This window comes from Megalobrama amblycephala, linkage group LG2 (genome assembly GCF_018812025.1).
Source record: "Megalobrama amblycephala isolate DHTTF-2021 linkage group LG2, ASM1881202v1, whole genome shotgun sequence".
NCBI lineage: Eukaryota > Metazoa > Chordata > Actinopteri > Cypriniformes > Xenocyprididae > Megalobrama > Megalobrama amblycephala.
The window spans coordinates 1,613,668-1,634,659 of NC_063045.1; the positions used below are offsets into that span (position 1 = coordinate 1,613,668).

The 20,992-nt window shown below is 37.9% G+C and overlaps 1 protein-coding gene across 1 annotated transcript; it reads left to right on the forward strand.

Annotated features, from left to right (window-relative positions):
• The first annotated feature begins 6,400 nt into the window (after positions 1-6,400).
• On the forward strand, positions 6,401-20,004 carry LOC125263126 (myosin heavy chain, fast skeletal muscle-like). Its single transcript, XM_048182032.1, has 40 exons — positions 6,401-6,444; positions 6,791-7,003; positions 7,140-7,283; positions 7,371-7,527; positions 7,736-7,763; positions 8,208-8,322; positions 8,402-8,494; positions 8,593-8,656; positions 8,748-8,846; positions 8,930-9,033; positions 9,548-9,686; positions 9,768-9,886; positions 9,991-10,140; positions 10,215-10,385; positions 10,461-10,767; positions 10,908-10,981; positions 11,061-11,148; positions 11,248-11,365; positions 11,477-11,600; positions 12,318-12,454; positions 12,537-12,792; positions 12,879-13,121; positions 13,203-13,379; positions 15,420-15,565; positions 15,644-15,734; positions 15,844-16,233; positions 16,308-16,434; positions 16,536-16,654; positions 16,735-16,931; positions 17,026-17,209; positions 17,298-17,463; positions 17,555-17,679; positions 18,081-18,389; positions 18,496-18,699; positions 18,786-18,911; positions 19,009-19,179; positions 19,270-19,374; positions 19,462-19,557; positions 19,667-19,798; positions 19,900-20,004. Exons 2-40 carry the CDS (start codon positions 6,803-6,805, stop codon positions 19,915-19,917), a joined length of 5,814 nt encoding a protein of 1,937 aa, XP_048037989.1. The 5' UTR covers positions 6,401-6,444; positions 6,791-6,802; the 3' UTR covers positions 19,918-20,004.
• The last annotated feature ends 988 nt before the right edge of the window (positions 20,005-20,992 follow it).

Consider the following 20,992-nt stretch of genomic DNA (forward strand, 5'->3'; position numbering starts at 1 on the left):
CCCCAAAATACTACAGATACATTCTCATCACATGTATTAGAAACTCCGTAAACAAACTGTAGAATCAATTTTGGCTAGACTGAACCACATTACTTATAAGTTGAAAGATTTAACTCTTGCTTGTGAATTCTCCTAAGGAGAGCAAGAAAGCATCCAAAATGACAGAGAATGTCTGTATTATCTATTACAAATACAAATAATAATTTTTTTTAAAGACATGTTACCTGGCCAGTTCAGCTGTGTCCAACTACTGTATGTCAACAACAGGAAAGCCAAACAATGAATCAATGCAAGAACATGAAGCTGCTGAATAAAAGTACCTGAATAAATTAAGATAGACACTAATCTAAGGTCTTCCATTATACTGACCAAACTATGGAATTACCAATAATTAAAGATTAAATTAATCAATAGCTTCTTACAATATTCGTATAGAGTGTCCAGGACGGAGTTGATTAAAGCAAATGGCCATCTGATATCAAACCTTTCAACTTGACACCACAATAACACTTGTGGCCTTTGAGACAAATGGCAAAGCCCTGATGGCATAGCTGACCGACCAGCTATATTTGTGTAAAGTCCTAATATGACCACCCTTGGGGAAAGATGCCTTTTTTACTGAGCACATGTCCCCTTCTCATTAGGTGTCGACGCCTTGGAATTTATTCCACAGCCTCCTGCCATCTTTTCAAAGGAACTATGAAAGCATGTTGGACACATTGCATTGTCCTTGCAAGGCAAAGCAAAAGAACATGGGCAGAATCCAAGATCAGACACACCCAACGCCACACCATCCTGAAGAGCTCTGTAGAAATCAGGGCCGCTTTCATGATGCATTCATGCATTTGTGCTTCGTTACAGCTCAGAACCATCACACAAGACTTGCTGATCATGGATTTAGTCATCCAATCATCATCAATTTACTTAAATTTTGCAAAATGGGATTTACCATTAACTGAAAACTGACCAATATTTAAATCTCTTAATTGCCTTTAACACTCAGACATATCCAAGTCACTGCGGCACAACAACTGCAGTAAATACAATATATCTAGGCATAAATATGGTCAGTATATCGTCATATATATCGTCAGTTCTCCCAGCTCTAAAATTTGCTCTATGGTAGAGCTGATCTGAAATAATGTGTAGTGTGAAAAGAGCTATACAAAAAAAAAAAAAAAAAAGACTTTGACTGACTCTAATAGGACTATGACTCTGCGATCAATTAACAGACACCTGAAGTCCAATAGAGTAGCACAGCCAGAGGTGGGTAGAGTATCCAAAAACTGTACTCAAGTAAAAGTACAAGTACTTATAGAAATATTTACTCAAAGTAAAAGTGAAAGTAATAATCCTAATAGTTACTTGAGTAAGAGTAAAAAAGTATCCAATAAAAATCTTACTCAAGTAGCTCGTTACTAGTTACTTTTATTATATATATATATATATATATATATATATATACACACACAATAGCATGTTATTATTTAATGTTTATTATTTAAATAGATATTTAATTTATTATCATAATTAGATATCTTTGCAACAAACAAACATAGAAGAGACAAGCATTATTTCTAGTATCTGTAAACCGAATGTGTCGTTACTATATTAATAACGTATACAGCTAACGTTACATTTTAAAGAAGAGAGAAAACTCTTTACATGTGCTCGCGCTCATATCTGAACTTGACACAAACAATGATCAAATACACATTGACGGATCTTCTTCGGTCTGTTCTCCAAAATGTAATCAAATGTATATTTCAGCAGGCGCGTGTAAACTGCTTAACTGTGTCAACGCAAAGCGTTCATTTTCAAGACGAACAGGTCACTGGCGCCGCCATTGCGCAATAGTATATGTATAAATTAATGTATAAATTAAGATATATGCCCATAAAAACGGTAAAGAAATATACTTTTGGGTCCGTGTACGTTTTGATAGTTTGTTTTCCAATTTGAAATGAAATACGCAGAAATGAGAAAACGGTCGTTTCCCGTTTTTTCGTTTGTTAAAAAAAAAAACGGAAAAACGAGATTTTGACTCGATTTTCGTTTTTTTGGGTCACGGATAGAAAACGGAAACACGACTTCAAAACTCGTTTTCCACATGTGGGCGGTCATTACACGCCCCTTTCAGCCGATTGGTCAATCAAATCTGAGCCAGTGACGTCATCTTCAGTTCGTTCAACAAAATAATAGTCCTCTGCCGCTATCTCAGTAGATGTCATAAATCGGCTTTCTTCTGTGCAACCTAACGCCTATTTCACAGAAATATTTATTTCAGAAATGTTAATCAGCACACAGACTGTTGTAATGCTGTTTGTAGTTTAATATGCATAGTGAAACTGCACTACCCAAACAGAGGAGCGGATGAAAAGCACAAATTTAAAAAAAAAAAAAAAAACCTACAGTTTTTATTTTATTCTATTTTGAATAAATAGAATAAATCACAATAAATAAGTAGTGTAAGCAATTTTGAAAAACGAAAAATAGCTCATCTCTCTTTATTTATTTATTTTATATAGCCTAACATTGCCTGCTGAATATAGGCTAATGTTAATAACCCTTTGGTTAAAAGATTGAGGGAATATGTAAAGATCAAACATTAAAGATCAAAATTACAGCTACATAGCTATTTTAGTTATGACAAAAATAATATATAAATGTTAAGCCAAAACGAATTAATTTAAAGCTGAATTGAAACAGAAACCGGCGTTATAACTACCTCTCTAATTTGACACAAATCCAAATGTTTCAATATTCACGATTTGGAGGCTAAACTATATTTATTTAAACGCTTTTATTGTAGCCTACACAGACTACTTAAAATGAGCAGTATAACTTTTTATATATTTGGTTGAATGTATGTTATTTTTACAGTTAACAGACTGTGATGTCAAGTTACTAAAACTGATGTGTGTGCGCGTGAGGCGCCGACGCGTTCACTTGAATTTTCTTATCCTAAAAGCGGAAACAACTTAAAATACTCAGACATTTATGGTCAAATATATGTAACACCATTCGAATCTGTGAAGGGTTAAATAGGCCTATTATTTTTGTACACTCACAATAAAAACAAAACATTGCTCGTAAAATAAACAAAGAAATTTTCTGCCGTCTCGGTTTCCTTTCTGTGAACTTCTCAAAAATGAACCGACACTCATATTGTCGCATTTTTCCCCTTTCATTTTGGTAATATGTTAATTACTTAAGTGAAATAAATTTCGCGCATAGACATAGGCTATTTATTCCTTTTATATAATCGAATGCTTTGTTCTCCATTCACAGAAGCGCTGCAGGTGCGTGATGATGATGAATCCTCATGTTCTGTTGTTTATTCTGCTATTTGTTCATGTAGGCTAAAACTAAACCCCTGGGATTTTTTAATGATTCACAGACATTTATCAAATTTCGTTTAATTCTAATTTAATATAATCTTGTCGGTTAATGAAACGATGATCGCATCAGTTAAAAAGTCAGGGAGAAAAAAACAGAAATTATATTGACAAAGCAACAATAATTTTCGTTTAGTTTAAGTTTTTCAAAACCTCCACAGAACTGCATACAGTAAATTTTCCCGCTGTTTGAGCCACGAATATTTACAAAATAAAATAATTACAAAGATAATAAAACTTCTATGTTTAACATACGAGAGTTTTTGTTTTGCTGTTGTCCACTAAAGCAATTGACTCGCCAATAGCCGTTAAATCGAAATTGAAAGTAAAATGTTCAGGGCCATTTATAGCTAATTCATTCAAAAGCGAAGGAAAGACAGAAAAAGTGAGGATAGCAAGTAAACTGTGACATATAATAATGTTCACTGTGTTCATAAAAGTGTTTAATTTAAGAGATAAAATCTGTATGGCCATTTATAAGCTAAGGAAAACTAAAAAGTTTTTTCTACTGAGGACTATTATTTTGTTGAACGAACTGAAGATGACGTCATTGGCTCAGATTTGATAGACCAATCGGCTGAAAGGGGCGTGTAATGACCGCCCACATGTGGAAAACGAGTTTTGAAGTCGTGTTTCCGTTTTCTATCCGTGACCCGAAAAAAACGAAAATCGAGTCAAAATCTCATTTTTCCGTTTTTTTTTAACAAACGAAAAAACGGGAAACGACCGTTTTCTCGTTTCTGCGTATTTCATTTCAAATTGGAAAACAAACTATCAAAACGTACACGGACCCTTTTGTTATAGTGACGTAATAATCTGTTTGGTTGTAAAATGTCGGCTATTGGCTGTATCATGAAGTAAAATCAAATGAAATCGATAGGCCTACCTGTGGAATTGTTCACAGACAGCATACGCCGCTTAACTAATAAAGATCTTCATCGCTGGCAAACAATTGGATGCATTTGCAGATTTGCTTTTAATTGACTGTAGGTCCACTGCCACTTCATCCGCTCCGAGTGAGAAACCGCTTCAAACGATTCAGCGCGTGCAGGAACTGAACAAATCATTCAAACTGATTCGCGAATCAATTTAGACAGCTTTACCAACTTGTTTGATCAAGTCTTTGAACAGAATCGACTCAAAAGAGTGATTCATTTGTGAATGGGGCATCGTTCATGAAAAAAGAGACAGCGCGCATGGAATAAACTACGCATTTCTTAACATTTACAGTATTGAATTAAAATAAAGTAACGAGAGGAACGTTGCCCATTGTAGCGAAGTAAAAGTACAGATTTTTCATTACAAATGTACTCAAGTTAAAGTAAAAGTACCCACATTTTAATCTACTCTAAAAAGTACAAATTTTCCAAAAAACTACTCAAGTACATGTAACGAAGTAAATGTACTTCGTTACTACCCACCTCTGAGCACAGCCATTAGTAGAATGTAAAACTGAAAGAAGATGAAAAATGAGCAGAGAGATGAGAGTGTACAAACTAAAAGCATGGCCAAAACAAAGCTGGCATTTAGTCCAAATTATGCTTTAATGCATTTAAATCACAACAATTGCTATCCACCTAAGCTATTTCTATTATCCAACGGATTAGGATGTCTAAAAGAGACTGCAATATAAATTTGACAGTAACGTTTTATTTCGATGGTCCACTAGACATCCTACTAATTATATGTAACTTTGCTACTATTGTCAACTACTAGTCAGAGTATTAGTAGACTGTCTGCTTAATACCTGCTAACACTTTATTCTGATGCTCCCAACAGACATTCTACTGACTATAAGTTACTTTGCAAGTACAACCCTAAAACCTAATCCTAACCATCTACTAATGCTCTAACGAGTTAGTTCACATGTAGTTGAAAAGTTACTTATAGTTAGTGGACCATCAAAATAAAGTGTAACCAATTTGACTTAAAAAAATATATTAAGAGCTGTGGTTGACCATGTGTTTTTTTTTTTGTATTATTAATTAGGAATATAAACTGAAAAAAAAAACAAGTTAAAGTTATGAATGATGATATTGACTAGTCTCATACCTTTTCATAGGTTTATCAACACAGCGTTATTCTGCCAGATCTCGTCCGGCCTTCAGAATAAGTGTCACTATATGCAAGTTCACAGAATGACAACTGTTGTGCCCAAATTGCTGTTTTGTCACATGAAAAGCTTCCCAGGCTTCTTGGAACAGTATCCCAGTGACATTTGAGAGCTTCTCCACAGCTAAAATGGGCTCTACTGTAATGCCAAGGCACTTGAAGAAGATTATGCTCTACATAAGACCTAAACAATGTCTGAACTCCAGTAACTGATACCCTTCACATAACAACCCTTTCTCAAGGTTAAGGCACTTAATCACAAGTGACACCTATAAATACATCAAGTGTAATTTTTAATCATAATATTGGTGGCTTATTTTCAAATATTTGTTTAATTCATCTAGTGTCAATTCACCTCATCTTACCGAAGGGTTCACTGCCATTATCTGAACCCATTAGCTGTTCTTCTAACACAATATTTCCTTTAAACAAAAATAAAACTAATGAAGACTGGACAGTTAATTACATCAAAGTGATAATATATTTGGCTGGTGTCATGATATTGATGAATATGACAATCATTTACAAAAATTCCTCTTGAAACTGAGCTAAAAATACTTGACCAAATACGGTGAGTATGTTTTGCTGAGTGAACAGTATACTGTCTATATAAGAAGCTGCTTCAGGCTCCTTTAAGGACTGACTGGAACTCAAAGGTGGGTGAGTTGTTCATCATGCTCTCCTTTTACTATTAATCTAATATTTTATACTTGTGATCTGCAGTTTAGAGATTAAATGTCTAACCCTGATACATGGTAATCAGTTAGCACATTTAAGAGTTTAGAGTGTGGCTATGCACTGTACATTCAACATTCTTTTGACACTAACCTGACTGAATAAGTTCAAGTTAGCACATATTCAAAGTTTTTTGCCTTTATCTTAGCATCTCCTACCTCAGACACATCAGACACATTCTCTCCGGACAGGACAGCAGGTATTACAATTGTGATTAATAAACAAAATATATGCATACTTACAATCACTGGATTTCATTTTAGAAGCAAAGAAAAGAAAAGATCCCATCTCAGTTCTGAAGCAAACAGTTGGTTGAACAGAGTTTAAAATTGTTTTAAATAGTTGAACTTGAGTAAAGAGAGTCACTCAGGACAATTAAAACTGCTTTAGAACACAGATGCTCAGAAACGCTCACATGGAGCAGCATCATTGCGCTTCACATTCATAGGAATTAATATATTTTACTCCACTTGCATTTGTTTAATATTTAGAAGTAATTAAAGTATAAATCCCTCTGCACATTCTCTCCTCGTCACTTCTCAAAGTAAACCGCAATCATGGGAGATGGTGAAATGGAGTGTTTTGGCCCAGCGGCCATTTTCCTCCGGAAGCCGGAAAGAGAGAGGATAGAGGCTCAGAACACCCCCTTTGATGCCAAAACGGCATTCTTCGTGACGGTGCCGGATGAGATGTACCTGAAAGGTGTTCTTGTTAGTAGAGAAGGCGGCAAAGCTACTGTCAAAACACTGTGTGGGAAAGTAAGTAGAAGTAGAAAATGTGTTGATCTTCTGTAAAACAGTTTTACATGATGCTGTGGGACTGTAAAACTACTTGCCAGGTAAAACAAATATTTTGTTTGTAATAAATCTCTCATCCATGTTGAAAACTTTATAGACAATCACGGTAAAAGAAGATGAAATCTTCCCCATGAATCCTCCTAAGTTTGACAAAATTGAGGATATGGCCATGATGACCCACCTCAATGAGCCTACTGTGCTGTATAACCTCAAAGAGCGTTACGCAGCATGGATGATCTACGTAAGTCTAAGCAAATCATATTTTATTCTTTTATTCATGAGAGAGGGCAAAAGGATTGTTAAACTGGACTATCTATCTCCGTTTCAGACCTACTCTGGCTTGTTCTGCGTCACTGTCAATCCCTACAAGTGGCTCCCAGTGTACGATGCAGTCGTTGTGGCTGGATACAGAGGCAAAAAGAGGGTTGAAGCCCCGCCTCACATCTTCTCCATCTCCGACAACGCCTACCAGTTCATGCTCACTGGTAAGTGTGGATATAAATTTTCAATCCGTTTTGCAATCCAATAAACTTGTGCTAATCTATATTTTGCTTAATACACCTACAATTTCATTATTTAATGGACTCTTTTTACATAATGGATCTCTCATGAGTAATTTATGTAGTGGTGTACTTTTTTGTTACATACATGATATACACAAAAAAACTGAAAATAACACTAAATATGTTTCAGACAGGGAGAATCAGTCTATCCTGATTACGTAAGTAGGCTATGATAATTAAAGTTGTTGTATAAGAATCATCATGTAAATGCTAACACTGTTTAAGCTATTGAGAGAAAATAGTTGGAAAATACTTGGCTTTTCTGATGGAGAACACGGATAATGTGGTCATGTAAATGCATAAGGGTCATTCTTATTGGCATGTGCCGGGAAAGACAGGATAACTAAAGTAACAGAAAGGTGTGAGGAAAAGCCGCTTACTGCTAGGTTCTGCATGTATATGAGGTTAAGACCACACTGCCAGCATGATGCATGCACATGCAGGTTTCATGCCTTTAGCAGCTTTCTGGTGTGCATGTAAATGTACTGTCTGACATTTATGGATTTTAAAGAAGCACTTACATAAAAGCTACCATATCCCATCATTTATAATATTCTGAAATATATTCTTTTCCACCTTTAACATGTCCACTCCATGTCCAGTGGAGAATCTGGTGCAGGAAAGACTGTCAACACCAAACGTGTCATCCAGTATTTTGCGACAATCGCTGTGGCTGGCGGCGCAAAGAAGGCAGAACCTGTCCCTGGCAAAATGCAGGTGACTAAACCAACAAATACTATTCAAAGAACAATGAAAAAATTATTTTGCATGTTGAAATTACTTAACTACTCACTAGGGGTCGCTAGAGGATCAAATCATTGCAGCCAACCCTCTACTGGAGGCTTATGGAAATGCCAAGACTGTGAGGAATGACAACTCCTCTCGTTTTGTAAGTTACTGTGGCCAGATGAAATGAATTGTACAAATTCAATTAACATTCCAAAGCTCGGATATTCTAAACTTTTCTAAATATTTCAATCTGCTTAGGGTAAATTCATCAGGATTCACTTTGGGACCACTGGAAAACTGGCCTCAGCTGATATTGAAACTTGTGAGTCAACATTGTTTTAAACCAATATATAAATGTTTAATATGGAGGCAAAAATGTGGATTTTTATTTATTTATTTATTGTCTTTGGAAGATCTGCTGGAAAAGTCAAGAGTAACATTCCAGCTGTCTGCTGAGAGGAGCTACCACATCTTCTACCAGCTCATGACCGGACACAAGCCAGAGCTGCTCGGTGAGGAATCTACAGTATTGTGTGTTTCATTCATTTCCATGTTTGAGAACACTGTTAACATACTGCACATCAATTCCTAACAGAGGCCCTGCTCATCACCACCAACCCTTACGACTATCCAATGATCAGCCAGGGTGAAATCACTGTCAAGAGTATCAATGATGTGGAGGAGTTCATTGCCACAGATGTATGTGCAAAACTACACTGTTAGTAGTAGTTGTAGTTATCAAGTCAAGTCACCTTTATTTATAAAGCGCTTTTTAAAATGAAGATAACAGGAAAATTATGCAACATAGTTTTGTTTTGGCTGTACAGCAGCTCAAGAAGAAAAAGGTGTAATTGTTCAGCTTAAGTAAGTTCAGTGTTGATTCATTTCCGTTGTAAAAATCATTAGTGATTAATTTAGTTCATTTATCTATACAGCAGGTCTGGAGAAAACAGTGATGTCATCATCCAGCTCAGTTCAGTTCGTATTCAATAGTGTCAATGCAGACAGATCAGTAATATTGTTGTATATTAATTATCCCAAACTAAGCAAGCCAGAGGCGACAGCTGCAAGAACTCCATAATAGTATTTTCAGATTATATAAAATATACCCGAGCAAATAAACATCAGAAAAACACTGAATGACATACAATATAAAAATACCCTTTTTTTTGACTCAAATAATGTGTGATTCACTTGGTCATTGTATAAACAGACAGCCATTGACATTCTGGGCTTCAGTGCTGATGAGAAAATCAGCATCTACAAGCTGACAGGTGCTGTGATGCATCATGGGAACATGAAGTTCAAACAGAAGCAGAGAGAGGAGCAGGCCGAACCTGACGGCACTGAGGGTAAGACATACTATTAGCACATTAACATATAAACATTCACTTCATTCACGACAATACTACATAAAAACTGTTCTTGCTCAGTGGCTGATAAAATCGCCTACCTCATGAGCCTCAACTCTGCTGACATGCTGAAAGCTCTGTGTTACCCCAGAGTGAAGGTCGGAAATGAGATGGTGACCAAAGGCCAGACAGTACCACAGGTGATCATTTATCTACTCAAATAAATTTAGAAATGTCTCGGACATTCATATTTGTATTGACAAGTAAAGGTGTAATGATATGATCCACAATGACCTTTTCTCAGGTGAACAACGCAGTCTCTGCGCTCTGCAAGTCTGTCTATGAGAAAATGTTCTTGTGGATGGTCGTCCGTATCAATGAGATGCTGGACACAAAGCAGCCTAGACAGTTCTTCATTGGTGTGCTGGACATCGCTGGATTTGAGATCTTTGATGTGAGCATCAGTTATTAATCAAAACATAATAGATAACAGTCAGTAGTAAACACTGTCTTCTGTTTAATTAACAGTTCAACAGCTTGGAGCAGCTTTGCATCAACTTCACAAATGAGAAACTGCAACAATTCTTCAACCACCACATGTTTGTTCTGGAGCAAGAGGAGTACAAGAAAGAAGGCATTGAATGGGAGTTCATTGACTTTGGAATGGACTTGGCTGCCTGCATTGAGCTCATTGAGAAGGTAAGAGGACATTCAGCAAATTAAAATGACTATTCATATTGTGCCTGTACTTGAGCATGAATATTTCTTCAACAGCCAATGGGCATCTTCTCCATCCTTGAAGAGGAGTGCATGTTCCCCAAAGCTACAGACACAAGCTTCAAAAACAAGTTGCATGATCAGCATCTGGGCAAATGTGCAGCTTTCCAGAAGCCAAAGCCTGCCAAAGGTAAGGCAGAGGCCCACTTCTCTCTGGTGCACTACGCCGGCACTGTGGACTACAACATTAATGGCTGGTTGGACAAGAACAAGGATCCACTGAATGACTCTGTCGTGCAACTCTACCAAAAGTCATCACTCAAAGTGCTGGCCTTCCTCTATGCTGCTCATGCAGGTTCTGAAGGTAAGACATTTATTTGCAATTCCTCAATTCCTTTGTGTCATGATGTAATTATAGACATGATCTAATAGGGATTTATTGAAAGGGTTAATGGAAAGCAACACAAGGACAATAAAAAAATATTTTTTTCGTTGACATAACAGCTGAGGGAGGCGGAGGAAAGAAGGGAGGTAAGAAGAAGGGTGGTTCCTTCCAGACTGTCTCTGCACTTTTTAGGGTAAATCAGATTCTCTTTTAATGAAGAATATGAACATTTATACCATTAAAGGTTAGACAAATGACAAACATTTCCACAGGAGAACTTGGGTAAGCTGATGACTAACCTGAGGAGCACTCACCCTCACTTTGTGCGCTGCTTGATTCCTAATGAGTCCAAGACTCCAGGTAAACTTAATTGTAATTCACTTGAGTCTTCAGGTTTGATTCCAGATGTATTTTAACAGTTAAAATACATCTGGAATCAAAAGAACATCTTTATTGCAGGTCTGATGGAGAACTTCCTGGTTATCCACCAGCTCAGGTGTAATGGTGTGCTGGAAGGTATCAGAATCTGCAGGAAGGGTTTCCCCAGCAGAATCCTCTATGGTGACTTCAAGCAGAGGTAAAGAAACCTTTTTGCAACCACCTACTTAGACAAGATGCACAACCTAATCATCTTATGACTATATTTTTGGCTTCACAAGAACATGACTCTCCCCTGAATGTCCTCTAGATACAAAGTATTAAATGCTAGCGTCATCCCTGAGGGACAGTTCATTGACAACAAAAAGGCTTCAGAGAAACTCTTGGGCTCTATTGATGTTGACCACACCCAATACAAGTTTGGGCACACCAAGGTGATCAAACCCTACTAACCCTAAACCAAAAGTATATGGACACCCAAAAATGTAAATTCTGTCATAATTTACTGACTTTCATGTTGTATCTTGTACTATTTACTTTCTTCTGTGGAACACAAGAGAAGATATTTGAAGAATGTTTAAGCTGTTTTTTCTCCATACTTTGAAAGTCAACATGGACCAAATTGAACAGCCTGAGTATACTTTTACATGCATTTTTGGGTAAAGCATCTCTTTTACAGGAATGATTGAACTTCTTAATTCCATGGAAAACAAAAGGCTAAATTACACTATGCCATTGTAAATAATGCTGTACTTGCAACTTTGATGCAACAGTTTGAGGAGGGAAGTTCTTGCACCAGATAGTGAAGATGAATGCATGGATTTCCTGCCATTCAACCAATAGAGCATCAATAAGGCGACGTGTTGATGGCATCTGGTTAGGGTTAGGGCATTGCAACTCATCTCAAATATGTTCAATTTGTGTTCAGGTTGAGGCTTTGTACAAGTCAAGTTCTTCCACACCAGACTAAGTAAAGTATTTCTTAAATGGACCCCACTTTGTGCAAAGAGACATTGTTATGCCTTCCCAGACAGTTGAGTCAAAGTTGAAAACACAGAGTCTAAAATGTCATTGTATAGTATAGAATATATGATTTACTTTCACATCTACTTTGCTTGTTTAAAACTACTATATTCCAAATGTTCTTGTAGGTGTTCTTCAAAGCTGGTCTGTTGGGTACTCTTGAGGAGATGAGAGATGAGAAACTAGCAGAACTGGTTACCATGACTCAGGCTTTGTGCCGTGGATTTGTCATGAGGAAGGAGTTTGTCAAAATGATGGAAAGGAGGTACAATGAACTTAAACTGTTTAAACAACTGTTTGCTACAAATGATTGATAATGACTCATTTACTGACTGCAATTTACACAGAGAATCCATTTATTCCATCCAATACAACATCCGCTCATTCATGAATGTGAAACATTGGCCATGGATGAAACTCTACTTCAAGATCAAGCCTCTTCTGAAGAGTGCAGAGACTGAGAAAGAAATGGCAGCAATGAAGGAGAACTATGAGAAAATGAAGGAGGATCTAACAAAGGCATTAGCTAAAAAGAAAGAGCTTGAGGAGAAAATGGTGTCACTTCTTCAGGAGAAAAATGACCTTCAACTGCAAGTAGCAGCTGTGAGTATTTCAGGTCTTATTGATCCTAACACGGATGCTACAGTTATGAACATAAGCCATTAAACTACATCCATCTCAATGAACAGGAAACTGAAAACCTCTCTGATGCTGAGGAGAGATGTGAAGGTCTCATCAAAAGCAAGATCCAGCTTGAAGCAAAACTCAAAGAGACAACCGAGAGACTGGAGGATGAGGAGGAAATCAATGCTGAGCTCACTGCCAAGAAGAGGAAACTGGAGGACGAATGCTCTGAACTGAAGAAAGACATCGATGACCTGGAGCTCACCTTGGCCAAAGTGGAGAAGGAGAAACATGCAACAGAAAATAAGGTCAATAATCTTTTCACATCTTCACACTGCTGATTGTTCTGGATCTTGAGAATGAAAACAATGAACAATGTTTCTATTTAGGTTAAAAACCTGACGGAGGAGATGGCCTCTCAGGATGAGAGCATTGCCAAGCTGACCAAAGAGAAGAAAGCCCTCCAAGAGGCACACCAGCAGACTCTTGATGACCTTCAGGCAGAGGAAGACAAAGTCAACACTCTGACTAAATCTAAGACAAAGCTTGAGCAGCAAGTGGATGATGTAAGATGTTTGGCATGAGAACAAGGCCCTGTTTACACCTGGTATTAAGATGTGTTTTGGTCGATCAGAATCAGGTGTAAATGGGGTCTAAAGCATTTTGAGCTTGTCCACTTTCAACCACTTCCAGAGGTAGTGTAGACGCTCATGTGGTCAAACGTGTTCGAACAACCACAAGACCTAATGCGTAAAAATTAGGGGAAGCACGCTGGCCAGACAGGATTTCAACTTTGTTGGCTAAAGAGCAAAGTTTGGGTTGAAGAAGAAAAACATACCAAACACAATGTTTTCTCACCATTCCTGGGGCCGTATTCACAAAGCATCTAAGGCTAAAAGTAGCTCCTAACTTGCCGATTTAGGAGAAACTCTTAAAAATAATGGGCGTGTCAGTCCTAATTTTAGGAGTCCTAAATTTTTGCTCTAAGAGTATTTCACAAAGCATTTTAGCGCTAAAAGTAGCTCCTAAGTCTGTGAAACATTAGGAGTAGTCAAGAGGACTCCTAAGTCACTAAGACCAAATCACAAACAGTCCCAATCCACCTAAAGACACTGTACACCATTGAGGCAGTAGCGATAGAGCCTTAGCTGCTGAACCTTTTCTTCATAAATGCAATACATTTTGATTTATAGATTTGAATCTATGATGAGACTCCAAAAATAAATCTTTAACAAATAAATAAATATAGTCTGATTACCTGTGGCAATGGTTTTCATGAGTTCACACTTACAAATGATTGAATAGAGTTATAAAAAAAAAAAAAAAAACGTATTTGGTGTGCTGTCCAAGGGTATTGAAGGCTCCAAGATGCAGACATCCAAGAGGCGGTCCACAATTAACTCTATATATTAGTTTAATTAGTGACACTTAGCCTACATTTTCAAACCTTTATTTGAATATGGTAACATTTTATTTTGACTATGGCAACATTTTTATTACAAATATTTATTTGAATAGGGTAACATTTGTATTTTAAAACCATTAATTTAATATGGAAACATGACACCTCATTCTACAATATTTCTATGATTAAATCGCTGACTCCTCCCCATCAGCCAATCACTGTGTGTATAGTCCATAGCAACGAGGTCAACCCCGCCCTTACTCTTAGCTTAAGACTTCAATCTATTCCTTAGTAAAAGTTTGTCTCAGCAGTTTTGTGAATAGGTTTTAAGAGAAAACTCTTAGCTAAGAACCTTTACTGCCATTTAGGAGAACTCTTAGTGGTAAGATAAAATGTTTTGTGAATACAAGGCTAAGTGTCACTAATTAAAATAGTATATACACTTCACTCTCGGCTGGGGATACGGAGATAACTTTGGGTTTGGGCTAAATTCCAAGATCGGAGCCCTCAATCCCCTTGGACAGCACACCAAATACGCACGCATACATATACATACTAATATATATATATATTATATATATATATATATATTTTCTTTTTTTTTTTACTCTATTCAATCATTTGTAAGTGTGAACTCATGAAAACCATTGCCACAGGTAATCAGACAATATTTGTTAAAGTTTTTTTTCGTAGATTCAAATCTATAAATAAAAATGTATTGTAAAGTTCAGCAACTAAGGCTATATCGCTATTGCCTCAATGGTGTACAGTATCTTTGGGTGGATTAGGACTGTTTGTGATTTGGTCTTAGTAACTTAGGAGTCCTCTTGACTACTAAATCTGTGAAACGTTAGGAGCTACTTTTAGTGCTAAAATGCTTTGTGAAATACTCTTAGAGCAAAAATTTAGGACTCCTAAAATTAGGACTGACACGCCCATTATTTTTTAAGAGTTTCTCCTAAATCGGCAAGTTAGGAGCTACTTTTAGCCTTGAGATGTTTTGTGAATACGGCCCCGGTTGAAAGTAGATAAGAGAGACACCAGGTATAAATAGGTGTGTGTCTCCCTCATCTACTTGCGATCTGATTGACCAAAACGCATCTTACTATCACATGCAAACAAAGAATAAGAGCTTGAATCAATGAGAATTTTTATTTTTTGTCTATACCAGAATTAAATGCTCTGGTTTCTGTAACAATAGCTTGAAGGTTCACTTGAGCAAGAGAAGAAGCTCCGTATGGACCTTGAGAGAGCCAAGAGGAAGCTTGAGGGTGATCTGAAACTGGCCCAGGAGTCCATAATGGACCTGGAGAATGACAAACAGCAATCAGAAGAGAAGATCAAAAAGTGAGTGGATGTTATTATTCACACAATTATACAAAATGAGTATTTTACACATTTTACAAAAACATACTTTAAATACAGGAAAGACTTTGAGATTAGTCAGTTTCTCAGCAAGATTGAGGATGAACAGTCTTTGGGAGCACAACTTCAGAAGAAGATAAAAGAACTTCAGGTAACACTAACCATAATCTTTTCAATATGAAACTATGAAGTAGATGCATAGCTGGGAAAACCCATGTTACCAATATCACTGGGTAGTTAATTCTTCATTCTTTATTTAGGCCCGTATTGAGGAGCTGGAAGAGGAAATTGAGGCTGAGCGAGCTGCTCGTGCTAAAGTGGAGAAGCAGAGAGCTGATCTCTCCAGGGAACTTGAAGAGATCAGCGAGAGGCTTGAGGAAGCTGGTGGTGCCACTGCTGCCCAGATTGAGATGAACAAGAAGCGTGAAGCCGAATTCCAGAAGTTGCGTCGTGATCTGGAAGAGTCCACCTTGCAGCATGAAGCTACAGCCGCAGCTCTCCGAAAGAAGCAGGCAGACAGTGTGGCTGAGCTTGGAGAACAGATCGACAACCTCCAGCGAGTCAAACAGAAGCTGGAGAAGGAGAAGAGTGAATACAAGATGGAGATTGATGACTTGACAAGCAACATGGAGGCTGTGGCTAAATCAAAGGTAATTTCACTAGAGGATCATTAACTATAAAAGCATCTTTACGAACATCTGTATAAAACCTTGAATCTCTTTAGGCTAATTTAGAGAAGATGTGCCGTACCCTGGAAGACCAGCTGAGTGAAATCAAGGCCAAGAGTGATGAAAATATTCGTCAGTTGAATGACATGAATGCACAACGTGCAAGACTTCAGACTGAAAATGGTAAGACAGAGTAAGCTACAGATGTAAAAACCTTAAACTGTGTAAAAAGTTTGCATGTTATTATATTTCATATTTGGTAATAGCTGTAACCTGTCTCCCAGGTGAATTTAGTCGCCAGTTAGAAGAGAAAGAAGCACTTGTTTCACAATTAACTAGAGGAAAACAGGCTTATACACAACAAATTGAGGAACTCAAAAGACATATTGAGGAAGAAGTCAAGGTAAAGTCATACATAATTTGATAATCTAAACCATTGAATGGATGGTAAACTGTTGAAAAACTCAAAGTTCTGCCTGATAGGCCAAGAACGCTCTGGCCCATGCGGTTCAGTCTGCACGCCATGACTGTGATTTGCTCAGAGAGCAGTATGAGGAAGAGCAGGAGGCCAAAGCTGAACTCCAGCGTGGAATGTCTAAGGCCAACAGTGAGGTGGCTCAGTGGAGAACAAAATATGAGACTGATGCCATCCAACGCACTGAGGAGCTTGAGGAATCCAAGTAAATACATCATTGGGAAAAAGTCTTCAGTATCCTACATTTAATAGGACAAATATTAAAAAGATTTCATAATTTTAAATAATTTTTTCCTCAGGAAAAAGCTGGCCCAGCGTCTGCAGGATGCTGAAGAATCCATTGAGGCGGTGAACTCCAAGTGTGCCTCTCTGGAAAAGACCAAACAGAGACTGCAGGGTGAAGTAGAGGATCTCATGATTGATGTGGAGAGGGCAAATGCATTGGCAGCCAACCTTGACAAGAAGCAGAGAAACTTTGACAAGGTAAAAAAGACATGGATAACCTAGAAACCTAAATGTTGAAACGAGGACTTACCAATGACTACAATGACTACATTTCTTTCATTATCAGGTGCTAGCAGATTGGAAACAGAAGTATGAGGAAAGTCAGGCTGAACTAGAAGGTGCTCAGAAAGAAGCTCGTTCTCTCAGCACTGAGCTTTTCAAAATGAAGAACTCCTATGAGGAAGCTCTTGACCACCTGGAGACCCTGAAGAGGGAGAACAAGAATCTGCAACGTAATGCAACTTTTTGTTTGTACAACAAGGACTAAAAAAGATATGCATTATAACAGAGAATCTTACACTTATGATTTTTAAACCCTTTTAGAGGAGATTTCTGACCTCACTGAACAGCTTGGAGAGACTGGAAAGAGCATTCATGAGTTAGAGAAAGCCAAGAAGACAGTGGAGTCTGAGAAATCAGAGATCCAAACTGCACTTGAAGAAGCTGAGGTACCATTCCTTTGCTATAATACAAACATTATGATACCATAGCTTTGAATTATATTGAAACATTGAACATGTAATAGTTCTAAACCTTAAATTAAAATCTTAATTTATGCAAATTATTTCCTTCTTAAACCTTCATAAATGTACTGACATCACTCTAGAGCTGGGGTGTCCAACCCTACTCCTGGAGAGTGACCATCCTACAGATTTCAGCTCTAACCCCAATCAAACACACCTGAACCAGCTAATCAAGTAATAAGATAATTACAGACAGGTGTGTTGGAGCAGGGTTGGAACTGAAGTCTACAGGATGGTAGCTCTCCAGGAGCAGGGTTGGACTAGAGGCTACAGTATAATGTGACAAATTTAAAAATAAAGTCAATTGTTTCCTTTTGTCCTTGTAGGGCACCCTCGAGCATGAAGAGTCCAAGATTCTTCGTGTGCAGCTGGAGCTGAACCAGGTGAAGAGCGAGATTGACAGGAAGCTTGCTGAGAAGGATGAGGAGATGGAACAGATCAAGAGGAACAGCCAAAGAGTGATCGATTCCATGCAGAGCACTCTGGACTCTGAGGTCAGGAGCAGAAATGATGCCCTGAGAGTCAAAAAGAAGATGGAGGGAGATCTGAATGAGATGGAGATCCAGCTGAGTCATGCCAACCGCCAGGCTGCTGAGGCCCAGAAACAGCTCAGGAACATCCAAGGCCAACTCAAGGTTTCTTTCTGTAGAATGTGGAATTGCAATAAATATTGATAAATATGTATATGAAACATGAATTAACCAAACCATGACAACTAACAAAGAAAGAATGTTGCCACAGGATGCCCAGCTGCACCTTGATGACGCTCTCAGAGGACAGGAGGACATGAAGGAGCAGGTGGCCATGGTGGAGCGCAGGAATAACCTGATGCAAGCAGAGATTGAGGAGCTGAGAGCTGCACTGGAGCAAACAGAGAGAGGCCGCAAAGTGGCGGAGCAGGAGCTGGTTGATGCCAGTGAGCGTGTGGGACTGCTGCACTCACAAGTACAAACAATTACTAAATACCAGGAACAAATTCAGGATACATGATAAACTGTAGACACTGTAGACTAACTGCTTACATCCCACAGAATACAAGTCTTATTAACACCAAGAAGAAGCTTGAGGCTGATCTGGTCCAGGTTCAAGGTGAGGTAGATGATTCAGTCCAGGAGGCCAGAAATGCAGAGGAGAAGGCCAAGAAGGCCATCACTGATGTGAGTGTTTAAATTAGAATAGAGAAACAGAATGTAAATAGTTATTTGCATTGTATTTGAATCTTGATTAACTCATTTCAATTGGCTTATATTTCAGGCTGCCATGATGGCTGAGGAGCTGAAGAAGGAGCAGGACACCAGTGCTCACCTGGAGAGGATGAAGAAGAACCTGGAGGTGACTGTCAAAGACCTGCAGCACCGTCTGGATGAGGCTGAAAGTCTGGCCATGAAGGGTGGAAAGAAACAGCTCCAGAAACTGGAGTCCAGGGTAAATTTGAGTGTTAGGAACAAAACACATTCTTAGATGTACTGGTCATGCCAGAGATTTGACAGGTGAAACAATAACTCTCTACTGAAGGTGCGTGAGTTAGAGTCTGAAGTTGAAGCTGAGCAGAGACGTGGTGCAGATGCTGTGAAAGGAGTGCGCAAGTATGAGAGGAGGGTGAAGGAGCTCACCTACCAGGTAAAACTACCCAAGAATAAGAAATTTACCACCTTTCTTAACAATATGCAGTTTAACTAAGACCATGTCCAATATTTACACCCAAAGACTGAGGAAGACAAGAAGAACGTGATCCGACTGCAGGATCTGGTAGACAAGCTGCAGCTGAAAGTGAAGGCCTGCAAGCGCCAGGCTGAAGAAGCTGTAAGTCTACAATCAAATGTCTTGAGCGTGTTTTAGTATTGACAAAAGTGTCCAGTGCCATGAATGCACTGCTATGAAATGGGTTGGATATCTTGTGTTATTGTAACAGGAGGAGCAGGCCAACACTCACCTGTCCAGGTACAGGAAGGTGCAGCATGAGCTGGAGGAGGCTCAGGAGCGCGCTGACATCGCCGAGTCCCAGGTCAACAAGCTGAGGGCCAAGAGCCGTGAGGTCGGGAAGGTAACAACTGATGATCATCTAGAACTCTGAAAGGTTACTTTTTATATATATTTCTGAAACACTTTCCACAGAATCTAACTATATTATTTTGCATTTTCAAGAGTAAAGATGAAGAATGAAGACAAGAAACCACACCTAAAAGCAAGCATATGATATGACTGACTTGTGTTGAGTTTTTCTGTGTCCATTAAAACGGCAAATTTTGACTTTGTCCCTTATTTTTTTTCTACTTTCAAACTTCAATCACATGCATTTTTTTTTTTTTTTAAAGACATACAGCTAGTAAAGGACAGTTTCATCTCTGCAGATTGACTCATAAATCATTTGCATTATCTATAGGAGATAAAAAATAACAAATCCAAAATAAGTGTAGTTCTAAATTAATTTTTATAGTCATCCATTATCTGAGATTTTTGCTAAAACATATCATTAATAACAGTATTAAATTACGTTTCAATCAGTACCTTAGTAAGTTACTTAGTAACTTCAGTATCAAATAAATTATATTTATAATCCAAAACTTTCTTGTTTCACCCAGTTTGGACTTACTTGGATTGACTTCTCCATGAAGAATACAAGCTATGCTACCTAACTTGGCCAAACCAAATGTTTTATAGAAGGTTGAATAAAAAGTATATTTGTAACATGGAGCTCATGAGGCATAATGCAGTTTACTGAAGTTGCTAAAGTTAGGGTTTGTATTTATACACTGTAAAAAATGTCATTAGATGAATTAACCTCAAACAATGACAACAGAAGTAATATTAGAATACAAAGGGAAGGGAAACGTGAACAGACAAAACAAGACCACCTCAAAACTTAAAATAAGAAAATCAGGGGAGTAACGGTACACAAAAATGACAGTTCCATACATATCTTGGTTTTGAAGTCACAGTTCTGTATGTTTTTGATACAGCAAGGGAAAAAACTGTGGTTTACTGAACAATGTCTGTCAATACTGCTACAACCTGCAGCAACACACACTGCAATTTATGGAGCTGTTGTAATTGGGGGAAGAGATTTGAAGTGTTTATACATTTGCATGTAAAATATGTTAGCAAAATATTTTAGAATAAGGTCAGAATTATTGCACTCCTATTCTAACCCACTCAGTCTATTTGATGTGTTTGTATGCACTGGCACTCGTTCACTGGTGTCTGTGAAGTTGTAGACTCCCTTTCTGTCAGGATAATC

Bases quoted from the DNA above. Each gene is read 5' to 3' on its own strand.
- LOC125263126 (XM_048182032.1), top strand. From the start codon at position 6,803: ATGGGAGATGGTGAAATGGAGTGTTTTGGCCCAGCGGCCATTTTCCTC. The intron at 8,847-8,929 runs GTGAGGAATCTA...AATTCCTAACAG, and splicing joins ACACAAGCCAGAGCTGCTCG to AGGCCCTGCTCATCACCACC. The intron at 10,982-11,060 runs GTAAATCAGATT...ACATTTCCACAG, and splicing joins CTGTCTCTGCACTTTTTAGG to GAGAACTTGGGTAAGCTGAT.